The sequence below is a fragment of the Gopherus flavomarginatus genome, chromosome 23 (assembly GCF_025201925.1).
Source record: "Gopherus flavomarginatus isolate rGopFla2 chromosome 23, rGopFla2.mat.asm, whole genome shotgun sequence".
In the NCBI taxonomy this organism is placed as follows: Eukaryota; Metazoa; Chordata; order Testudines; family Testudinidae; genus Gopherus; species Gopherus flavomarginatus.
The window spans coordinates 12,877,778-12,901,944 of record NC_066639.1 but is presented as its reverse complement, the minus strand read 5'-3'; the positions used below and the strand labels follow the sequence as shown (position 1 = coordinate 12,901,944).

The window sequence follows — 24,167 nt, the reverse complement described above, 5'->3', positions numbered from 1 at the left end:
CTTCTCCACACACTGGGGGAGTTTAATTCTCCCTCCCATTACACCTGAGTGACTACGAGAGGGGATGCCATTTTAGATTTGGTGTTGGTGAGCAGTGAGGACCTCGTAGAAGAAATGGTGGTAGGGGACAACCTTGGTTCGAGTGATCATGAGCTGATTCAGTTCAAACTAGATGGAAGGATAAACAAATGTAGATCTGGGATTAGGGTTTTTGACTTCTCGAGGGCTAATTTTAAAGAGTTAAGGAAATTAGTTAGGGAAGTGGATTGGACGGAGGAATTAGTGGATTTAAATGTGGAGGAGGCCTGGAATTACTTTAAGTCACAGCTGCGGAGACTGTCGGAAGCCTGCATCCCGAGAAAGGGGAAAAAAACCATGGGCACGAGTTGTAGGCCAAACTGGATGAGCAAGCAACTCAGAGAGGGGATTAGACAAAAGCAGAAAGCTTACAGGGAGTGGAAGGAAGGCAGGATCAGTAAGGAAAGCTACCTTGCTGAGGTCAGAACATGTAGGGATAAAGTGAGGAAGGCTAAAAGCCACATTGAACTGGAACTTGCAAAGGGAATCAAAACCAATAGTAAAAGGTTCTACAGCCACATAAATAAGAAGAAAACAAAGAAAGAAGAAGTGGGGCCGCTATACACTGAGGATGGAATGGAGGTTAAGGATAACCTAGGCATGGCCCAACATCTAAACAAGAACTTTGCCTCAGTTTTTAAAAAGACTAGTGAGGAACCTTGCGATGATGGAGGGATGATAAACGGGAATGTGGATATGGAAGTGGATATTACCGCAACTGAGGTAGAGGCCGTACTTGAACAGCTCGATGGGCCGAAGTCGGAGGGCCCGGACAATCTCCATCCGAGGATATTAAAGGAACTGGCACGTGAAATTGCGAGCCCGTTAGCGAGAATTTTTAAGCAATCGATAAACTTGGGGGTTGTGCCGTATGACTGGAGGATTGCTAATGTAGTTCCTATTTTTAAGAAAGGGAATAAGAGTGATCCGGGTAATTATAGGCCTGTTAGCTTGACATCTGTAGTATGTAAGGTCTTGGAAAAAATTTTAAGGGAGAAAGTAGTTAAGGACATAGAGGTCAATGGTAATTGTGACGAATTGCAACACGGATTTACTAAAGGTAGATCGTGCCAAACCAATCTGATCTCCTTCTTTGAGAAGGTGACGGATTACTTAGATAAAGGAAATGCGGTAGATATAATTTACCTAGATTTCAGTAAGGCGTTCGACACGGTTCCGCACAGGGAGCTGTTAGTTAAATTGGAAAAGCTGGGAGTGAATATGAAAGTTGTAAGGTGGATAAGGAACTGGTTAAAGGGGAGACTCCAGAGGGTCGTATTGAAAGGTGAACTGTCAGGCTGGAAGGAGGTCACCAGTGGAGTCCCTCAAGGATCGGTTTTGGGACCGATCTTATTTAACCTTTTTATTACTGACCTTGGCACAAAGAGCGGGAATGTGCTAATAAAGTTTGCGGATGACACGAAGCTGGGGGGTATTGCTAACACGGAGAAGGACAGGGATACTATTCAGGAAGATCTGAACCACCTTGTAAACTGGAGTAATAGAAATAGGATGACATACAATAGTGAAAAGTGCAAGGTCATGCATTTAGGAATTAATAATAAGAATTTTGGATATACGTTGGGGGCCCATCAGTTGGAAGCGACGGAGGAGGAGAAGGACCTTGGGGTACTGGTTGATAGCAGGATGACTATGAGTCGCCAATGTGATACGGCTGTTAAAAAAGCAAATGCGATTTTGGGATGCATCAGGCGGGGTATTTCCTGCAAGGATAAGGATGTGTTAGTACCGTTATATAAGGCGTTGGTGAGACCCCATCTGGAATACTGTGTGCAGTTCTGGTGTCCCATGTTCAAGAAGGATGAATTCAAACTGGAACAGGTTCAGAGACGGGCTACAAGGATGATCCGAGGAATGGAAAAACTGCCTTATGAAAGGAGACTCAAAGAGCTTGGCTTGTTTAGCCTGGCCAAAAGAAGGCTGAGGGGGGATATGCTCGCTCTATACAAATATATCAAGGGGGTTAACATTAGGGAGGGAGAGGAATTATTTAAGTTTAGTACTAATGTAGACACGAGGACGAATGGGTATAAACTGGATATTAGGAAGTTTAGACTTGAAATTAGACGAAGGTTTCTGACCATTAGGGGAGTGAAGTTCTGGAATAGCCTTCCGAGGGAAGTAGTAGGGGCAAAAGACTTTCCTGGCTTTAAGACAAAGCTTGATAAGTATATGGAGGGGATGTTATGATAGGATCGTTAATTTGGGCAATTGATCTTGAATTACCACCAGACAGGTCTGCTCAATGGTCTGCGGGGAGATGTTGGATGCGATGGGTACTGAGTTGCTGCAGAGAATTCCTTCTTGGGTGCTGGCTGGTGACTCTTGCCCACATGCTCAGGGTTTAGCTGATCGCCATATTTGGGGTCGGGAAGGAATTTTCCTCCAGGGCGGATTGGCAGGTGCCCTGGAGGTTTTTCGCCTTCCCCTGCAGTGTGGGGCACGGGTCACTTGCTGGTGGTTTCTCTGCAGCTTGAGGTCTTCAAACCAATTTTGAGGATTTCAATAACTCGGTCCTGGGTTAGGGTTTGTTATAAAATTGGATGGGTGGGGTTCTGTGGCCTGCCTTGTGCAGGAGGTCAGACTAGATGATCAGATTGGTCCTTTCTGACCTATGAGTCTATGAGATTTCCTAATTCCCCAAAATGTGCTTTTGCAATGTCACAATTCAGGGGTAGCTAAGCCTTTGACCTGCCTCCATGGTCTGCTCAAGGAATGGCCCCTCAGGTATCAGGCCTCTAGCCTGCCCCTCTCTATGGGCAGGGACCCACATGCCTGTCCTTTTTGACCAGTGTGTGAGGATTGCAGCTTGTCCTCCACTGTGTTTGCTGGACTAACGTCCAGTTCCTGGGCTTTGCTTTCTCTCCAGGGGCTGTGAGCAGTGTGTGTGAGATAGAGGTGGGACTTTTGGTGATACTTGTGTGATGCCAATACACACCTCAGTTTCCTGCTGTGGTTGGTATTGCTATGATTGTAAAGAGCAGGAGAAGTGAGGTATGTTGTCACATAGCTGTCATGGAGTGATATGATTGGGTCATTAAGGACTGGCTGGGAGCAACCTACATCAGTGGAATACCCAACAGAGACAAGGAAATAATTGTCACCTGTCCATGGGAGGATCTCCACTTAGCTGAGTGAAGCATCCATGGACTTGTTATGTTCTTGGGAAGAGGAAGAACTGGGCTTGCAGATGCAGGGAGCTCTACCGGAGTGAAGACAAATGGACAGGAAAATTGAGAGGAAACAAAACAGTTTTCTACAGCAGCTTAGCTCAAGGGCTTTGGTCAGTATGGACTATATTGTCGTCTTTGCTTCTCTGTGCTAATGAAAAGACTTTCCAGTGCTGTATGTCGGTTGACTAATAAACCCTGCTATGTTTTAAAAGTCTGCCCAGTGTCACAGCAAGAACTTTCTGAGGTGCATTGAAGCATGACTGAGGAACAGTCTCTGAACAGGAGTGTAGTTCAGCTGGACCTGCTGGCAGAGCTCGCATGTTGAAATGGGAGTGTTGAAGCCAGAGGCTCAGTCTCAGGTGTTGAAGCTACATGGCCTGTCCTTGTGGAAGAGTGGAAACCCTTGGGAGTCTGGCGCACACAAGGGGCACCTCCCAAGGACTGTTTAAAAGCCAGGGCATTGCAGAGATCCTATGGATCCATGACAGTGCCAGAGGTTAAGCCTTATGGGGATGATATATAAAACAAGAAAAGGATCTAAATGTGTATTTACCATGGCCTCCTCATCAGTCCTCGTGGGAATCCCTGATCTGTTCCAAAGTGTATTAAAACCTTCCTCTAAGGCTTACCTCTTGGTTATCAGGTCATGTCAGTTTTGTTAGTGTTTTCCCTTCACCCTCCCGCTTCCCTGGTTCTTGTCATCCAGACAGCAAGCAGCAAATGACCAGAAGTCTGAAACGCAGAGAATGCGATGTTTATTGGGGTTAGTCTCCAAGCAAGCATATTCCAAAGCCCTTCACACCAGTTGGGCTTATCTCTATTTGTCAGTAGAGACAGTTCCATAATGTTCCATTCCCTGCTGTGACGCCGCAGAGTGTTTACCCCGTGTCTCCTGTGACGTTGTGCTCCATATGATTTTATGATAATATGCTAATAAGTGTAAATATAATATAACTGGAATGTGTATCATGCAAAAGGTCTCTTGTAAGGTATCATTACAAAGCTTATAATCTTCTGAGTGTGTTCATCCTAGCTGTATGAATGTATCATTCATATAGCTGAAAGTAGGACTATAAAATGTAACTCTGACCTCCTATTGTAGTATGCAAAGTGTGGGCCACTAATGTAAGTTTAGAATCTTGATGGCTCCCATCAACTAGGACAATTGCTCTGTTTACTTGCAAGCCTGCCTGTGAGTCAGGCCGGGAAGAAGGGGCCTCACAGGACATGTGACCATGTTGCCTGGTACTGGAATCCATCTTAAACCTGGTGCTTTTCCATTTAGAAGGAGGCAGGGACCAAAGAGAAAAAAGATTCACTCCTTGTGCCAAAGGTGTATAAAGGGGTGGAAGAGAACAAAGGGGGCTGCAGTCATGAGAAATCCCCTAGCTACCACCTGAGCTAGGACAAGGAGTGTACCAGGGGAAAGGATTGGGCCCAGACTAGAAAGGAGTCTAGTCTGTGAAAGAAGCTTATTAACATCTCTGAGGGTGAGATTATCATCTGTATTCAGTTGCTACTGTATTAGGTTTGAGTTTGCGTGTTTTTGTTTTATTTCCCTTGGTAATTTACTTTGTTCTATCTGTTATTACTTGAACCACTTGAATTCTGCTTTTTATATTTAATGAAATCACTTTTGCTTATTAATTAACCCAGAGCAAGTAATTGGTAGCTGGGGGAGCAGATAGCTGTGCATATCTCTCTGTCAGTGTTACAGAAGGTGGATACTTTATGAATTTACCCTGTATAAGCTTTATAGAGAGTAAAAGGGATTTGTTTGGGGTTTGGATCCCATTGGGAACTGGGTACCTGCTGGAGAGAGGAGCACTTCTTAAACTGTTTTCAGTTAAGTCTGTAGCTTGTGAGGGACATGGTTCAGACCTGGGTCTGTGTTGCAGCAGGCTGTTGTGTCTGGCTCAACAAGACAGTACTGAAGTCCCAAGCTGGCAGGGAAAATGGGCTCAGAGGTAGTCTCAGCACATCAAGTGGAAGTCCCAAGGGGTTTCTGTGACCCAACCCGTCACATTCCTCTTCCCAGCTCTGATGCCACAGACCATTTACCCTGTGTCTCCCTGCCCATCTGTGACGCCAAAGAGCATTTACCCCATGTGCCCTTCCCAGCTCTGACACCGCAGAACCTTGCCTGTGTCCCTGTTCCCGTTACCCCCACTTAACAAATGTGATTCCAATTTCCCTTCCCCCTCCTGTTTAACCCCAGTTTATATCGTAATATTCTCAGCTGCACCTAGCACAATTAATTGTACAGAAGAGAGAAACAATTAGAGAACCAGACACATAAACAACAGAAAAGTGGGGGCCATAAAGATAGAACAATTCAGAAATGAGGGTTTCACAGCCAGAGCCATTGATAAGTGATTTCTTGCCAGACCGGATGCTGTTAAACTAAGTATCCTTTATCCATCTTAAGATCTGTTTCTTTATCTGTTGGTGATGGGCACTATCTGGACAGGATCGTATTCCTAAGAGCCCAATAGCACCTTATTCCAATGTGACTGGTTTGGGATGTGAGGATGTGACCCTTCGCTTCCCAGCTTATGGCTGCCCCTGCTGCTTAGCCAAAGGCGTTAGCCCAGGGGTCTCTAACGTGGTGTCTGTGGGTGCCATGGCGCCCGACAGGGCATCTATGTTCACCCACGTAGTGGCCGGCTGACAAGCATCCGCCGAAATGCCACTGAGAAGCAGCAGCATCAAGAGGCGTCGCTGCCGAAATGAAGCCGAAAATCAGTCGCATTTCGGCGGCGATGCCTCTTGATGTTGCCACTTCTCGGCGGCGTTTCGGCGGATGCTTGTCCACCGGCCACGATCCTTGGTGGTTCATCGTCTGGTGCCCGCCAGATGAAAAAGCTTGGGGACCACTGCCTTAGCCTAAGTTCAAATCCTCAGACTAGTCTAGTGAGAGAAGGCCCACATGCAGGCGGACTGAGATTTTGATTCTTTCTTTTCATACTCCTGTAACTAGCTAAGTGATGAAAATACTTGTAAGTTCTTAAAGTCTAGGCTTTACAGGCAGGCCTGAATATCTCCATTCTAACAGTGGGTTCTAGCCCTTCCTCCATTCTGTGTCTGTCTTGTCTATTTAGATTGTAAATTCTTCAGGGCGTGGGCCATCTACTATTCTCTGTTTGTATTTTGCCTAGCACAGAGGGGACCCACTGTTAGTTGGTCCCTAGGCACTAAGATAATGAAGATGATTTTAGAATAATAACAACTCTCCTGGCACTTTGAGGCAAGGAAGCTGGCCTTGGGATGTTACTGCTTAAAAATGAGCTGGGCTTAAAAGGATGGAATATTTTTTGTAACAAGTATCCCACCAATTCCACTGACCTCCCTTCTTTTCTTTGCCCTGAATAGAGTTTCCAGTTTCCAAACCTAATGTCATTTTGCAGCTGGAACGAGGGGAAGAGCCGTGGGTCCCAGATCTCCAAGTCTCTGAGAAAGAAGTGCTCCCGAGAGCTGCCTACACAGGTGAGGAAGTGGTTAAACCAAGTCAAGAACTGTCTGTGAATACAGGAAATATTTGGGATGCCCTACAAAGACTTTATGAGCTTTCCCAGGTTCAGGATTGTTCCCTGCAGATGTGGAATCATTAGGTAGATGTCACTCATGGCTTCCCACATATCCTGACTAACAACTGGCAGCATGTCCCTCCCCAATCTTGCTTTCCCCTTAGAGTTCTGGTGAGATGCAGACCAAAACCGATCCCTTCCTCTCTCCTCTGGGGAGGGGCTTGGAGAAAATCAGCTCCTGATAGGTTTGATCTCTTCCACACATTTTGGATTGTTCATCCCTTTTTCCATTCCACTCTGTGAGATTTCCTTTCTCTCAGGCGCAGGGAGTGATCTATGTCTGGATTCTCTCTGTCTCCAATCAGGTGATGGGATGGTGAGTGATAACGAGGAGGAGAAACCCCAGCAGGAAGATGCTGAGCAAGTAGAAGCACATGGGACATTATCAGGAAGATCCAAAGGGAATGTTTCCAGGATTTGTGCACGCCCAGAAAAAGCAAAAGCCTGTGAGACTGAGCAGAGGCCAGAGGAAAACTTCAGTAGCTTCTCAGACCTTATTTCAAGTGATAGAATCAACTTGGAAGACACACGTTACACATGCCATGAGTGCGGGAAACGCTTCAATTGGCACTCACACCTTATCATACATCGTAGAATCCACACTGGTGAGAGACCTTATGGATGCTCTGAGTGTGGGAAATGCTTCGCTAATAGTTCAACCCTCATCTCACATCAGCGAATCCACACAGGAGAGAAGCCCTACACATGCTCAGAGTGCGGGAAAAGCTTCAGTCAGAGCTCTGCCCTTATCAAACATCGGAGAATCCACGCCAGGGAGAAGCCCTACATGTGCCCTGAGTGCGGGAAAAGCTTCAGTCAGCGCTCACACCTTATCACACATCAGAGAATCGACATAGGTGAGAAACCTTATGCCGGCCTGCACAACTCGTAAAGCGGCGAGGGCCACCTTACTCCAAAGATAACAGCTGAGGGCCGAAACTCCGCATCCCCGTAGAAGCACCCCACCCCAGGGCCGCCCAGCCCTGCGTAAACAAACCCTCCTTCCCCAGCGCCGCCCCACCAAAACAGCTGTGGGCCAAAAAGGAAGGTTGGGGGTGGGGAGGTGATACTTTGTTTCAGGGGTCGGCAACCTATGGCACACGAGCCAATTTTTAATGGCCCGTGGCTGCCTTCTGGGACTCCGCGTGCCATTAAAAATCCTGCCGACGCGGCAAGCTGCGGGGTCTGCAGTCCCAGGCTGGAGTGCTGGCCCGAGCGCAGCAAGCCGCTGCCACCTCCCCCGCCTTCCCCTAGAGCCTTGTCGCTGCGCACGCAGCGCTCTGAGGGCTGGGACTAGGTGCTCCCGCAGGGCAGCATTTGGCTCCGTGGGGAGGGAAAGACGCTCCCAGCTCATCCGGAGCCCTGCTGCTGCGTGTGCAGCACTCTGAGGGGCAGGGCAGAGCAGGGCTGGTCTACGCGCACAGGGGTGGCGGTGGCAGGGCTCCTGATGGGCGGGGAGCCTCATGGTAAGGGGGCTAGGTCCGGGGCCAGCACGGGGGGAGTTGGGTAAGGGGTGGGGGCAGTCAAGGGACAGGGAGAAGGGTGGGTGGGATCCCGTGGGGTGGTTAGGGGTGGGGTTCTCCGGAGGGGGCAGTCAGGGAGCAGGGGGGTTGGATGTGGCATGGGAATCCTAGGGTCTGTTTGGGGGGTGGATAGGGGTCAGGGAGCAAGGAGGGTCCTGGGGGAGGAGTTAAGGTGTGGGGGGGTTCTCTGGAGGGGGTGGTCAGGAGATAAGGAGCTGTGGGGTTTTGGATGAGTCGGGAGTTCTGGGGGGTCCTGTCAGGAGGCAGGGGCGTGGAGAGGGGTTGGGGCAGGCAGGGAGCGGGGTGGGGGTTGTATGGGTCCAGAGTTCTGGGGGTCCTGTCGGTGCGGGGAGCAGTTAGATAGGCATGGGAGTCCAGGGGGTCTATCTTTGTATGGGGGTGTGGAGAAGGGTTGGGACAGTCAGGAGACAGGTAGAGGGTAGGGTCCTAGGGGGGGCAGTCAGGGGATAAGGGGCAGGGTCCCAGGACGAGGTAGTCAGGACAAGGAATGCGGGAGTTGGGGGATCTGGGGAGGCCAGTCACTCAGCCCTCTGCCCTGACCTCTGACCCCCTCCCCACACACTCAGCCCTCTGCCCTGAGTCCTGCACCTCCACACACCCACAGGTGCTTGCCCTGAGCCATGTACCACCCAGCCCTCTGACTCTTTCATCCCCCGCATAACCCCAGCCCTGACTGGCACCCCCACACGTACCCAGCCCCCCTACCCTGACACCTGCACCCCCTCATGCCCCCAGCCCTCTACCCTGACTCTTGCACCCCCCACATCCCCAGCCCTCCCCCACATCCCATGCACCCCACGCCAACCCCATCCCCACCCTGAGGACCAAACGGGAGCCCCTGCACCACCACTCACATTCCCACCTGCACCCCTCACACCACATGGAAGCTGCCCAGGTGAATGCCCCCACACCCAAACCTCCTGCCCCAACCCTGAGCCCTCCTCCTTCATTCTAGCTCCTGGCCAGACCCTTCACCCCCAGCCCTGTGCTTGGTCCACTCCCACTCTCAGCTCAGTGCAGAGAGAGGAAGAGAATGGGCCAGAACCAGGGAGAAGGTAGGTCCCCACTGTATGTGGGCAGAGCTGGGACCCCAGATGGGAACCAGGCTGAGTGGGTCCGGCAGCTGGGATCCCGGCTGGCAGGAGCCGGAGGATGGAACCCCTGAGTATCTGTGTTTTGTGCACATCCAAAATTCCTGCTGAATGACCCGCCCTGGGAGCGTTACCAGTGACCCAGGGCTGGAGCGGCAGGAGGTGGGGGGGGCACTGGTGGGGGGGAGCCCAGGGCTGAGGCAGCAGCGGGGTGGGAGGAGGGCACTGGTGGGGAGAAAAGGGGGAAGGCCAGCGCTGGGGCGGCAGGGAGTGTGGGTCGGTGGGGGGAGAGCCCAGGACTGGGGCAGCAGGGGGCTACAGGGGGAGCCCAGGGCTGGGACGGGGGGCAGCCAAATTTTTTTTTGTTTGGGACAGCAAAAAACCTAGAGCTGGCCCTGCTGGGTTCCGCCAACCGCCGGAGGCCCGGGCCCTTTAATTTGACCCTTAGGGCTCCCAGCTACCTCTTCAGTTGGGAGCCCCCGACTGATTTAAAATAAAGCAGGGGCCGGCAACCTTTCAGAAGTGCGGTGCCGAGTCTTCATTTATTCACTCTAATTTAAGGTTTCGCGTGTCGGTCATACACTTTAATGTTTTTTAGAAGGTCTCTCTCTAAAAGTCTATATATTATATAACTAAACTAGTGTTGTATTGTAAAATAAACAAGGGAAGGGGGTTAGCACTGCCACACGATGGTCTTTTCCACAGCATTATGGACTCATTCTTTCTGAAATCTGGTGTCATTGAGACCATTGTTAATCCAGAATCACTGTATGGAAAGACAGGGAGTGACTCCAGATGGACAGTGGGGCAAATGAGGTCAGCAATTCTCCCTGTGAGGAGGGGCTCTCATTAGCTGCTCTCCCCAGAGGGCTAAAGGAGGGAAGCTGCTCAGATGCTCTGTCCTCTCTACTCAGGATATTGGGGTTCAGCTTTCTGGGTCAGACACTACAGCCTCCATTTTGATCTGGGAGGCTAGGCTTGGCAGCTGCTGCTCTCCCAGTGGGGCTCTGTGCTGGGAAATGACCTTAATTAAAGCTTCTTCTCTGTCCGGCCCAGGGGTTGACTCTATCCAGCTGGTCCTAGCCCCCTAGGGCAGCCCTGTACCTTATTAATACTAATTTCTGAGCCAAACATTCCAAGTAACTGAAAGGAATGAAGGGAAAATGCTGGGGCCTGGCCTTAAAATGACTCCACACAAACAGACCCCCCTCATTTCTCATCCCATTAGCAATTGCAGGATAAAATCCAGCCATAGGAGAGCAAACTACCCAAGAATGGGACTTTCCTACCAGACAGGCCGGGAGAGGGGACGGGGAAAAGGAGATAGAAGGAGAAAGAGACTGAAAGGAGCCATGGGAGAGAAGAGTTTGGAGAGAGATTTCCAGATCTCTAATCTGCCCAGAAAGATGTATTGCTGCACCCTGGATAGAGTCACTTTCCTATGGAAAAGATGAGAATCAGACAGAGGAAAATCCAGTTCCTGATTCCCTATTCCCCCACTGGGGTGTGACTGCCATGGGGTCAGTGTCTGAGGCAATCCCCCACAGTCAATCCTTTGGTTCTGCTTTTTTCTAGCCTTGTGTTCAGAGACTGTTATGGGATGTGAAGAGGGAGAAGCGAGGTTAAAAATGTCTCGGCTTAGCCTGGCAGGAGAGGCCAGGTCTACACTGTACACAGAGATCAAGCCTTTCTCAGCATGGCAGACTCTAGGATGTCTGTCTGCGGGGAAAGGGCCTGGGGGAATCATGCTTTGAAAAGAATTAAAGCCTGTTCTGAAACCTTCACAACTGCCCTTCTCACCCTGCCAGGCTGCGGAATAATGTCCATGTTTCGCTCCAGTTCATCTCGCCCTCTCGTTGGACAAGGGAGAGAGATGGCTGCAGAGGAGCCACTTCAGGTAGGTATTATCAGGGGGTTGCTGGTGGGTTCTTCCAGAAGGGAGAGGGACAGCAAATACACTGGAGATGGGAAGGTTTGCACAGTCTGGTTTGCAGGAAATGCACAGGGTGGAGAAAGGGAGGAGGACAGGGGTGTGCTAAACCTGCTGGGAGTTATTTAATAAGTGGCCTAGATTCTAGGAACAGACCCATGAGGTTCGGAGGTGGAAATGCTCTAGTTTGTGGAGCAGAAAATAACCCAGCTCCATGGGGCTGGGATAACTGACCAGACTCCCAGTGCTGGAGCCCGACCTGACTAACCAGCGGCTGCTGTGAGATATGAAGGGGGCACCCACCAGTGAGGCTTAGGGGAGATTCCCCTCCCTTCACATCCAGCTCTTCAGAATGGGGAGGGTGTTGGGCTTCCTACCAGGGAGCTGTCTCTGGACCCTGCTAGGGGCTCCATCTCCTGAATCAGTCTGAGGCTAGTAGGTGTGTGATGGCTCTGCTGGGAGAGAGGAGGGGCTCTCTCTTTGTTCCCTCCCCCTTGTGTTTCCTGGATGCTCTGAGCAGGGTGAGGGTGGGACTCTGACTGCAATCCACCCAGAGCTTCTGTTTGCCTCTGTCATGGTATAATTCCCCACTCTGAACCTTAGCCTCCAAAAGATGGGTACCAGCATGAATTCCTCTAATCTCAATTACCAGCTTAGTACTTGTAGTGCTACCACCAAACAGGAATTCCAGTGCCTGGTACACTCTGGTCCCCCCAAAACCTTGCCCGGGGACACCCAAGACCCAGACCCTCTGGATCTTAACACAAGAAAAGTAAACCCTTTCCCTCACCGTTGCCTCTCCCAGGCTTCCCCTCCCTGGGTTACCCTGGAAGATCACTGTGATTCAAACTCCTTGAATCTTAAAACAGAGAGGAAAATTCACCTTCCCCCTTCCTTCTCTCTCTCCCTCTCAGACTCTCCCTGAGAGAGAAAGTAATTCTAACACAGAGAGAAAATAACCTCTCTCTCCCCCTTCCCTCCTTTCTCCCCACCAATTCCCTGATGAATCCAGACCCCGTCCCCTGGGATCTCACACCAGAATAAAAAAAAACAATCAGGTTCTTAAACAAGAAAAGTTTTTAATTAAAGAAGGAAAAACAGTAAAAATTATTTTGATAAAATTAAGATGGAATATGTTACAGGGTCTTTCAGCTATAGACACTGGGAATACCCTCCCAGCCTAAGTATACAAGTACAAATTAAAATCTTTTCAGCAAAATACCAATTTGAACTCCTTCCAGCCAAATACACATTTGCAAATAAAGAAAACAAACATAAGCCTAACTCACCTTATCTACCTAGTACTTACTATTCTGGACATATAAGAGCCTGTATCGGAGAGATTGGAGAGAAACCTGGTTGCACGTCTGGTCACTCTCAGAACCCAGAGAGAACAACCACCAAACACAGCACACACACAAACTTCTCTCCCTCAAGCTTTGAAAATATCCTGTCCCCTGATTGGTCCTCTGGTCAGGTGACAGCCTGGCTCACTGATCTAGTTAACCCTTTCCAGGCAAAAGAGATATGAAGTACTTCTGTTCTTTTAACTCTTACTTATCTGTTTATAACAGCCTCCTGTCCCCCATGTATAGGGGGGCTATGAGTGGGGCAGCAGTTACTGAGTTTTGGACTCTCGCTCTTTCAGGGGCCGGTGACCTTCGAGGAGGTGGCTGTGTATTTCACCAGGGAAGAGGGGGCTCTGCTGGACCCCACTCAGAGAGCCCTCTACAGGGATGTCATGCAGGAGAACTATGAGAATGTGACCTCTCTGGGTAAGGGTTCTTGTCCCCTCTGTTCTTGGAAGGGGAAAAGAAGAGAGATGGTTCAAACCAGCCCTCTACTTTGTCCTGTTTCAGCATCACCCCAATATGCCAGTGACACACACACACACTACCAGAGACCCTCCCCTGCTGCAGAACACTTTGGGAACAGAGCACAGGAGTCGTATCGCACAGTGTCAAATATCTCCTGTTTGCTCAAGTAAAACTGAGGGTTAGGTGCAGCATAATCAGCAGAAGCTTCCTACCCCTGACCTCTCAAACCCCGAGCCTTGTCCACCCAGACCACAATTATGCTTCGGGTGTAACGAGCAGGCTGCTGGAGTCAGAGCTGCTGGTCCAGTGTTACTTATCACACAGACAGTCCGTGTGTCCTTGAATGCTGGCTGGGGGTATCCAGAGAAGGAAGCTCAGTGGCGGATTTAGCGTTAGTGGGGCCCTGTGCTCAGCTCCATTTTAGGGTTCCCTCCTTGGGACCCAGGCAAGAAAAAGAACATTCTCTCATTTCCCTCTCACCCCCATTTTTCATTTTTTTTCTTCATCCTCCTCCTATAAGTAATAGGAAGTAAATGTGGGTAAAGTGAGGTACCTTGATGGCTTTTGTAGTCTGAATTTTCCACAGACCACTTGAAAATCGCTGAGCGTCTCATTGCACCACTTAATGATCTTTCCAAATACTGTTTGTACTGTTAGCTAACTATTGTGAAGCACTTTGGATAAGAGCCCTTTATTAAAAAAAAAAAATTAATAACGTTGGAGTACAGGGTCTGGCCAGGAGTTAAGGTGTGGGAGGGGGCTCAGGGCTGGGGCAGGTGGTTGGGGTGTGGTGCGCTTACTTGGGACAGCTCCTGTTTCATGCAAGCAATGCAGGTGGGGATTTGGGGGGGCAGGAGTCAGGGTTAGCTGGAGGCTTCTGGGAGGGGTGCAGGAGTCAGGGTTTGAGGGTGTGTGAGGGGCATGGGGCTGGAAAGGGTTATGGGTGGTTTCAGGAATCAGGGAGGGCAGGGAACTGGAGTGTTTTTGAGAGGAGTGAAAGAGAAAGGGCTGGAGTGTGAGAGGAGGTGCAGGAGTCAGGGCTGGAGGTGCAGGGTCTGGGAGGGAGTTAGGGTGCAGGAGCAGGCTGGAGATTGGGGTACAGGGTCTAGCCAGGTTTTAGAATGCAGGAGGGGGCTCAGGGTTGGGGCAGGACATTTGAGTGTGGAGTGCTTACTTGGGGCAGCTCCCATTTGTGCGAGGGATGCAGATGGCAATGTGGGGGGTTGTGTACAGGAGCTCCCATATTTGGTGCTCAGAGTAGGGGTGAGGATGTGGGAGGGGGGGTTCAGGAGTCAGGGCTGGGGTCCTGGGCGTGCTCCCAGTCCCCTACCCTGGGTGGCTCACAGCAGGGGGTGGGAGGTATGTGATAGTGGAGTGCTTTGTAAAGCAGTGAGCAAGCCACCAGGAAGGTTTTCAAACAGGGCTGCTAACAGGTAGTTTTGCGAGGGAGTTTGGAAGGGGAGTGGGAAGGGGGCGAGGTACTCTTGCCATTCTTTAAAACGTTTAAGCTATAATACAAACTTCTTGATTGAAACAAAACCCCTGTTGTTAACCTAGGTAGCTATAAGAGAGACTGCAGGCAGAAGCCCAGCAGCAGAGTGGGGGCTATCCTGTTTATTGCTCTCAATGTAACATGTATGATTACCTGCCCTGTGGGCGGGTGGCATATGTGTGCATTCGGTGCAAGGACCTCCTGGCCCTCAGAGACCGCGTGGAGGCTTTGGAGGCCAGGGTGGTGGAACTGGAGACACTAAGGGTATGGCTACATTTGGAATTTCAAAGCGCTGCCCCGGCAGCGCTTTGAAGTGTGAGTGTAGTCAGAGCGGCAGCGCTGGGAGAGAGCTCTCCCAGCGCTGCATGTAAACCACATTCCTTACGGGTGTAGCGTGCAGCGCTGGGAGCCACGCTCCCAGCGCTGCTGCCCTGATTACACTGACACTTTACAGCGCTGTATCTTGCAGCGCTCAGGGGGGTGTTTTTTCACACCCCAGTTGCAGCGCTGTAAAGTGTGAGTGTAGCCAAGGCCTAAGGGAGGCAGGGAGATATGTTGATGAGGCTTTCCGGGACACTTGTGGATTTCTCCCTCCTCCGGTCAGACAGCCACTGCGCTGTTGAGGAGGATGAAAGGCCCAGGGCAAGAGAGCAGTCAATGGGAGCAGAGGGAAATCTTCCCATAATTGGGACCCTACCTCCAGATGGTGTTGGGGTAACCTCTTGCACTGAGGTTACCTTGTCAGCGGAGGGAACTGCAGGCATTAAGAAAAGGCAGCTGTTAGTAATGGGAGATTTGATCATTAGAAACAAGGATAGCTGGGTTTGTGATGACTGGGAGAATTGTACGGTGACTTGTCTGCGCTGGTGCAAAGGTTGTTGATTTCTCAAGGCTTCTCGATAGATTTATGTGTAGTGCTGGGAGGAGCCGGTGGTCGTGGTACATGTAGGCACCAATGACTTAAGGAACGGTAGGTGAGACGTCCTGGAGGCCAAATTTAGTCTGCTAGGAAAGAGACTGAAATCCAGGACCTCTATGGTGGCATTCTCAGAAATGCTTCAAGTTCCACACACAGGGCCAGGTACGCAGGCAGAGCTTCAGAGTCTCAATGCGTGGATGAGATGATGATGTGGAGAGGAGGAGTTTAGATTTATTAGTAACTGGGGTAACTTTGGGGATGGGGGAGCCTATACAGGAAGGATTTGCTCCACCTAAACCAAAGTGGAACCAGACTGCTGGCACTTAACATTAAAAAGGTTGCAGAGCAGTTTTTACACCAAGAGATGGGGGAAAGCCAGTGGCTGCAGAGGATTTCATGGATGGGACAGAGACTTGTCTAAGAGAACAATCTAGTGATAGAGATTTTTCTAGTTTTAGTCAAGAAGAGAGGCTGGAAGAGGATAAAATAGGGGCCGGATCAGATGAGAAGCATTCACACACAAAAGAATCAGACAAATCAGAAAAGGGCAGACAAATAAACAGTGACAAGTTTTTAAAGTGCTTGTACACAAATGCTAGAAGTCTAAATAATAAGATGGGTGAATTACAGTGCCTTGTGTTAAAGGAGGATATTGACATAATAGGCATCACAGAAACCTGGTGGAGTGAGGACAATCAATGGGACACAATCATTTCAGGGTACAAAATATATTGGAAGCACAGAACGGGTCGTACTCTGGGGGAGGGGAGGGGAGTGGCACTGTATGTTAAAGAAAATTTAAACTCAAATGAAGTAAAAATCTTAAATGAAACCGCATGTTCCATAGAATCTCTATGGATAGTAATTCCATACTCTAATAAGAATATAACAATAGGGATCTATTATCAACCACCTGTCAAAGACAGTGATAGTGAGGATGAAATGCGAAGGCAGATTAGAGAGGCTATCAAAATAAAGAACTCCATAATAGTGTGGGATTTCAATTATCCCCAGATTGACTGAGTACATGTCACGTCAGGACAAAATGCGGAGACGAAATTTCTAGATACTTTAAATGGCTGCTTCATGGAGCAGCTGATAGAAGAACCCGCAAGGGGACAAGCAGCTCTCGATTTAGTCCTGAGTGGAGCACAGGATCTAGTCCCAAGAGCTATCTATAACAGGACTGCTTGGAAATAGTGACCATAATGTAACAGCATTTTAACATTCCTGTGGTGGGAAGAAGAGCTCAACACTGTGGCATTTAATTTCAGAAAGGGGAACTAAGCAAAAACAAGGGAGTTAGTTAAACAGAAATTAAAAGGTACAATGACTAGAGTGAAATCCGTGCAAGCTGCATGGACACTTTTCAAAGACACAATATTAGAGGCCCAACTTAAATGTATCCCCCAAATTAAAAAAAAAAACAGCAAAAGAACTAAAAAAGAGTCACTGTGGCTTAACGACCATGTAAAAGAAGCAGTGAGAGATAAGGCATCTTTTAAAAAGTGGAAGTCAAATCCTAGTGAGGTATATAGAAGGGAGCATAAAGCACTGCCAAATTAAGTGTAAAAATGTAATAAGAAAAGCCAAAGAGGAGTTTGAAGAAGAGACTAGCCAAAAACTCAAAAGGTAATAACAAAATGTTTTTGAAGTACATCAAAAGCAAAAAGCCTGCTAAACAACCAGTGGGGCCCCTGGATGATCAAGATGCAAAAGGAGCCTTAAAGACGATAAAGTCATTGCGGATAAACTAAATGCATTCTTTGCTTCAGTCTTCGTGGCTGAGGATGTTCGCGAGAGTCCCAAACCTTTCGTGGGTGACAAATCTGAGGAACTGCCACAGATTGAAGTGTCAGTAGAGGAGGTTTTGGAACTAATTGATAAACTTAACTGTAACAAGTCAGCGGAACCAGATGGTATTTGCCCAAGAGTTCTGAAGGAACTCAAATGTGAAATTGGGGAACTATTAGCTATGGTTTGTAACCTGTCCTTTAAATCGGCTTCTGTACCCAATGACTGGAAGATTGCTAATGTAACGCCAATATTTAAAAAGGGCTCTAGAGGCGATCCTGGCAGTTACAGACCGGTAAGTCTAACGTCCGTACCAGGCAAATTAGTTGAAACAATAGTAAAGAATAAAATTGTCAGGCATATAGAAGAACAAAAATTGTTGGGCAAAAGTCAACATAGTTTCTGTAAAGGGAAATTGTGTCCTATTAATCTATTAGAGTTCTTTGAAGGGGTCAACAAATGAGGGGATCCAGTGGACATAGTGTACTTAGATTTCCAGAAGGCCTTTGACACGGTCCCTTACCAAATGCTCTTACATAAATTATGTTATCATGGAATAAAAGGGAAGATCTTTTCATGGATTGAGAACTGGTTAAAAGACAGGGAACAAAGGGTAGGAATAAATGGTAAATTTTCAGAATGGAGAGGAGTAACTAGTGGTGTTCCCCAAGGGTCAGTCCTAGGACCGATCCTATTCAACTTATTCATAAATGAGCTGGAGAAAGGAGTAAACAGTGAGGTGGCAAAGTTTGCAGATGATACTTGTGATGATGCGGTTCTTGCAGGACCCAACTAAGAGTGCCAGTTCAGGACAAATCGCTTAAAACAGGGCAGTTACAGCCGAAGGCTGGGGTTTTTCCTCCTCTAAGGCAAACCAAACCAGCCAGACAAAGAGGATGTTGGTTTCACCCCACTGGTTAACCACAAGTCACACAAGCAATTCCCTTAGACACTCCAGTCTTCCAGTATCACCACCAGTGCCACTCATCCTGGGGATGAATGGTAATGAAAACCAACACCCCAATAAAAGAAAAAGTTTCTCTCGATCCCAAGGAATCAAGCTCCAGACCCAGGTCAATATACACATCAGATCTTACCCACAAATCACGCTGTTGCCAATCCTTTAGAATCTAAAATCTAAAGGTTTATTCATAAAAGGAAAAAGATAGAGAGGAGAGCTAGAATTGGTTAAATGGAATCAATTACATGCAGTAATGGCAAAGTTCTTAGTTCAGGCTTGTAGCAGTGTTGGAGTAACCTGCAGGTTCAAATCAAGTCTCTGGAGTACATCCCCCTCTGGGATGGGTCAGTCAGTCCTTTGTTCAGAGCTTCAGTTTGTAGCAAAGGTCATCCAAAGGTAAGAAGCAGGATTGAAGACAAGATGGAGATGAGGCATCAGCCTTTTATAGGCTTTTCCAGGTATAAGAACACTTTTATTCTTACTGTGGAAAGTTACAGCAAAATGGAGTCTGGAGTCACATAGGCAAGTCCCTGCATACTTTGCTGAGTTACAAGGCATATTTGCCTTCTCTCAATGGGTCAGTTGAATAGCTGATGGTCCTTAATGGGCCATCAAGCATGCTAGGCAGAGCAAACACCAACTTGTCTGGGATGTCTCCCAAAAGCACAGCATAAGTTTGAAATACAGACAGTATAGAGCCAATACTCATAACTTCAACTACAAAATGATACATACATATAGACACCATAATTATAACCAGCAACCCATAATCTGGTCTTGGACAGCTTATGTGACCCCCTTTACATAAGATTTGATGCCACTACAGGACCTTGGTTGCAACCATGTTCTATATGGTTCCAGTTTATATCAATAACGTCACAATACTAAACTGCTCAAGATAGTTAAGACCAAAGTAAACTGTGAAGACCTTCAAAAAGATCTCACAAAACTAAGTGACTGGGCAACAAAATGGCAAATGTGTATAAATGTAAAGTAATGCACATTGGAAAAAATAACCCCAACTATACATACAATATGATGGGGACAAAATTAGGCTAATCAGGAAAAAGATCTTTTTGTCATTGTGGATAGTTGTCTGAAGGCATCCAGCAGTGTGCAGCGAAAGTCAAAAAAGCAAACAGGATGTTAGGAATTATTTAAAAAGAGATAGATAGTAATACAGAGAATATCTTATTGCCCTTATATAAATCAATGGAAATAACTAATTTAGACCCCATCATTTTATATGTATATTTGGGATTATGTTTTCCAATGGGCTGCACTATGTGTTATCCTGTCATTTAGTACTGCTGAGATCCTGCATTCAGTAATATCCCTGCCCCTCCTGTTCCCTTTCTCCACTGAACCCCACGCTTATGTTTCCCCCTTCCCCGGGACTCTCTCTTTGTTTCTGGACCCGTCTGTCAGCAAGAAGCAGTGGCAGGGAGACTTGCCCTCTCTCTAGAGACTTTGATTTCTGGGACGTGGATTTACTTTCTGTGTGTTTTAGGAGACTCTTTGAAATTGAGTGTCTGTGACATTAACCATAGTACAATCTGGACTGTTGAACAGCTGTGTCCTCTCAGTTCCCCAAGCTGAGGTGCCTTTTACACTGCTCTACTGTGAGAGCAGCCACTCCTGGGCAGTTCACACAGTCTCCAGCATGTAACTCACTCCCAGCTACACAGTTTTAAGTGCTGCTAGTCAGCAACTCGCGAATTATAGTACCTCACAGGAGAACCCACAGAAAATTCTCTGCTCCCAGACTTCCCCCAGAAATGTGCATCTTGCCCTGTCCAGCACACTCCTGAACAATGGGAGCTCATATGAAATCTGTTATTTCATCAGTGGAAAATGCCATGCACCAGCCTTTTTATTCCAAATGGAGTTTCCAACACACTTTAATCCAAACACACTGGTTAGATAAAAAAAGGAAACAAAATTATTGACTACTGAAAAAAAAGATTTTCAGTGACTACAAGTAATGAGGCATAAAAGTCAGAATTGTTTACAAAAGAAATGCAAGATAATACACAAACTAATGTTTCAGTTAACAGGCTAAAACGGGTTTAAATCAAATGTTTCTCTCACCATCTGCTGAGACAGGCTGGTTTTCCTTTCAGCCAGGACTCCCCCTAACCTGCCCCTGCCGCCCACATTCAGTTCTTCAAGAGTTGTCATGAGCAGAGGGAAAGGGGAGAGAGAGAGAGTCTCATGCATTTTCCTCACCTCTTTTTATAATTCAGTCCTTTGTACTAGAAATCACTTCAATTCTCAGCTGAGTCATGGTGACAGGCTGTCATAGATACGAGCTTCAAGTGATCCCTGTGATGAAATGTAAATGTCTTCTTCACACCGTCCCCCTGGTGTAGAATGGCTATTTGACCAACTGCTTGCCTTGCTGTCTCTGAGGAACTTAGGGTTAGGGTTGTTGCCAGCACAGATAGTGCCCGAGGCCAAGCAACAGCGGTTTGTGGGCCGGAGTGCGTAGCGCCAATGAACACACCAGGGTGCAGAAGCAACCAAAGTTTATTTGAAATTTTAAAGCGGTGCTGGGAGACTTGGCACACCTCAGATCCAGTACACCTACACAAGCGGCTTTTCCCTTTTTATAAGTTTTTTTTTTCCTTCCTCCCCCTCCTTTCCCTGTAGCAGTACATTATGCAATCTTGGCTGCAGAAGCTGGTTAGTAATATTCCCTTCTACAAGTTATCTTGTAGGCCTTATCACTACTGCTTTAGACTGGTTTGAGCTGTGCTGCAACTGATAACTTACTGTTACACATTTAATTTCACAGCTGCTAGCTTTCTAAATTAAGTAAAGTTCAACATGGAGGAGCTTTGGTTCACTGAGGCCTAGAACAGGGAGGCTTCATCGACACTCGTGGCCTTCCACCCACCCAAGTTACCTAGGGTTATGCCTAGTGACACCAACAGGGTTGCAACTTTTTCAGTTATTTCATACCGTAAAATCTCATAACTTTACATACAGTGTTGCTACACAGTTTAACAGGATTCAGTAGATTATGTCTTTTCAAATGATACCTCACAGTGATAAATGAAGGGGAGGGGCGGGATCTCCCTTTTATAAACACCCAGCCAGCCAGTTGGCTGTAAAATCCCTGTTCGTGTCTGTTCTCTGCTTGCTTTACCTCTAAAGGGTTAACAAGCCAACAGGGTTTAAAAAAAAAAGTATTGGGCACCTGACCAAAAGAGCCATTGGAAAGGCTAGAACTTTGTTAAATGGGAAAGTAACTTTCCCCTTGTCTGTTGTTTTCCGGAGAAGACGACGCGGAGTAGCAATGCTGTGTAAGGCTTGAAGCAGGTATGAAAATTCATCTTCCATACCTAGAAGAAATGATTTGGCTGGGGAATGTTTAGACAGACACAATCAGGTTTATTTTTTATTTTGGCTTTTGAATCTCCTCTGTGCTATCCCAGATGCTTTTGTTTGCTTGTAAGCGTCAAGCTGAACCCCAAAGAAAGCTATTTTGGATGCTTACAAAAATATTCTTTGAAGATCTAGCAAAAGCCTATGTTCCAGATGTATTGTTTTCCTTTTCAATTTTAATAAAATTTACCTCTTTTAAGAACAGGATTGGATTTTTGGTGTCCGAAGAGGTTTGTGCATGTTATTTGATTATCTGGTAGCCACAGCTAATTTCCTTTGTTTTCTTTCTCAGCTCTTTCCCGGAGGGGAGGTGAAAGGGCTTGAGGGTGCCCTAGAGGGAAGAGTTCTCAAGTGCTCCTTCCTGGGTCTAAGGGTTTCGGGGTTTTTTGCATTTGGGTGGTGGCAGCATTTACCAAGCCAAGGTCAGAGAAAAGCTGTAACTTTGGGGTTTTAATACAAGCCTAGAGTGGGACAAATTAATTTGTAGAATCCTGGCGGGCCTCCCCTTTCTGCACTCAGAGTGACAGAGTGGGGATTCAGCCCTGACACATACTATGAACAAAATTGATCATAATTTTCTAGAAGAGTGAACATAGGGGAACAGACTTGCACAGTGTCTGTGTGTTCCCAACATATGTGCGGGTATTTCAGTCCCTCACAAGCAAAGTGTTCGGCATCTTCAAACACCCGGGGAACCAGTCCTGGGAATTGACTGATTTATTAAGTAACACTGTGAAATTGAGAGACACTTTATATTATTATTTTATTATAAATACCAATATGATGAAATTGCAATAAATCGTGCTAGATATGCCATGTAAGGTGTCAATGAAAATATTATGATTTTCCAAGTATGATGATCTTGTTTCTAGCTTTGTATTGTGAGTTACAGATCTGTAGGGTATATCTGTATTCCAGACTTGTGTAGTGTTTCTGAGTGACACCCCCAGACATATTGGCATCAGCGCTGCCCAGCCTGTTCGATGGCCCATACAGGGTCATCAGCCATACAATCCATTGAAAGGATTAAGGGGATACACCTATTGAGTCAGCAAGACATGCCGGGGTTTGCCTGTGTACTGAGACCTCCAAGGCTTTTCCATGCCATGTGCTGTGAAGCTTGTGTTTGGGACACAGGAAGTAGAAGCCACTTGGAAAAAGGAATGTAAAGGGCAGCTGCATCATCTCCATTTTGTCTTCAATCCCTCTTCCTACCTCTGGAGCAACTTCTCTACAAACAGAAGGCTTGAACAAAGAACTGAATAATGTGGATATGTACCAGGAAGCCTTTCAAGCCAGAAACTCACCAATACTGCTAAGAACCAGATACATTCAGAAATAGATATATCTGATTGCTTTCCCATTTAACAACTCCCTTTTTCTTTCTTTCTTTTATAATAAACCTTTAGTTTAGATGCTTTCTTGCTTATAAACCTTTAGTTTAGGTGCTAAGGATTGGCTGGCATTGTAGTATTTTGGGTGAGATCCAAACCCATACTGACCTAGTAATGTGGCTGACTCTGGGGTCAGAAGAACACTGTATATGTGAGCAGAGTTTTTAAATAACCTCTCACTGTCCTGGACCTACGTGCTGATTGGGAGTCAGAGAACTAGAATGCAATAAAGGGGGCTGTGTGATTTCTTCTTTCAGTTTCTCAATAACCATCATGGGGGATCAGAAGCAAATTTGGTGACTGGTCAGTGAGTTTAACTTCCTTGTTAACCACCAATTTTGGGAGCATCTGCTCTCCCTTTTTCAGCCTGCCCTGATTTTGGCCTTTTAAGTGAGGACTGCCCCAGGCACACTGGGTCACACTAAGCACTGAAGTTAAATTAATAGTGTGTTTTTATGACACAGTCATATGAAATCAACTGAACTCCTTTGTTTTCTTTCATCTGAGCAGGGTTTCCAGTTTCCAAACCTCATATAATCTCCCAGCTGGAACAAGGAGAAGAGCCATGGGTCCCAGACCTCCATGGTTCAGAGGAAAGACAGATCCTGAGAGCTCCCCGCACAGGTGAGGAAACAATAAACGAACTCAGAATCTGTAAGTGCCTGAAAGAAACATCTGGGATGCCCTGCAGAGCCCTTGGGAGGTCTCTCAATTCATTATTGTCCCTAGGAGGGGTCGTATCCTTAGGGTAAACATAGCTCATTGCTTCCTGTAGATCCTAGCAGACACCAGGCCATGGCTTCCTTCCTTCCCCCTGCAAATTTGGATGGGATATGAAGGCCCAATTGATCCTCTCCTCTCTCCTATTTAGGGAAAGAGTTTGGACGAGTTCAGTTCTTGTTTTTATTTGACCTCTCTCTTGTATTGGTTTGGCGTTCCCCTTTCCATCCCTGTTTGAGGTTTCTGTCTCTATCAC

At 47.3% G+C, this 24,167-nt stretch overlaps 2 protein-coding genes across 12 annotated transcripts in view; one reads left to right on the top strand and one right to left on the bottom strand.

Moving 5' to 3' along the window:
• LOC127039351 (zinc finger protein OZF-like) overlaps nt 1-24,167 on the bottom strand; it is a 1,232,974-nt gene that overhangs the window by 63,114 nt on the left and 1,145,693 nt on the right. The gene's annotated exons all lie outside the window — the stretch shown is intronic.
• The window catches only part of LOC127039360 (zinc finger protein 773-like), a 29,419-nt gene that overhangs the window by 2,241 nt on the left and 3,011 nt on the right, over nt 1-24,167 (top strand). The window contains exons 2-6 of the mRNA XM_050932928.1: nt 6,645-6,758; nt 7,165-7,716; nt 11,303-11,391; nt 13,073-13,199; nt 23,702-23,815. Coding sequence (XP_050788885.1) covers nt 6,645-6,758; nt 7,165-7,716; nt 11,303-11,391; nt 13,073-13,199; nt 23,702-23,815 — 996 coding nt within the window. The remainder of the gene's footprint in view (nt 1-6,644; nt 6,759-7,164; nt 7,717-11,302; nt 11,392-13,072; nt 13,200-23,701; nt 23,816-24,167) is intronic.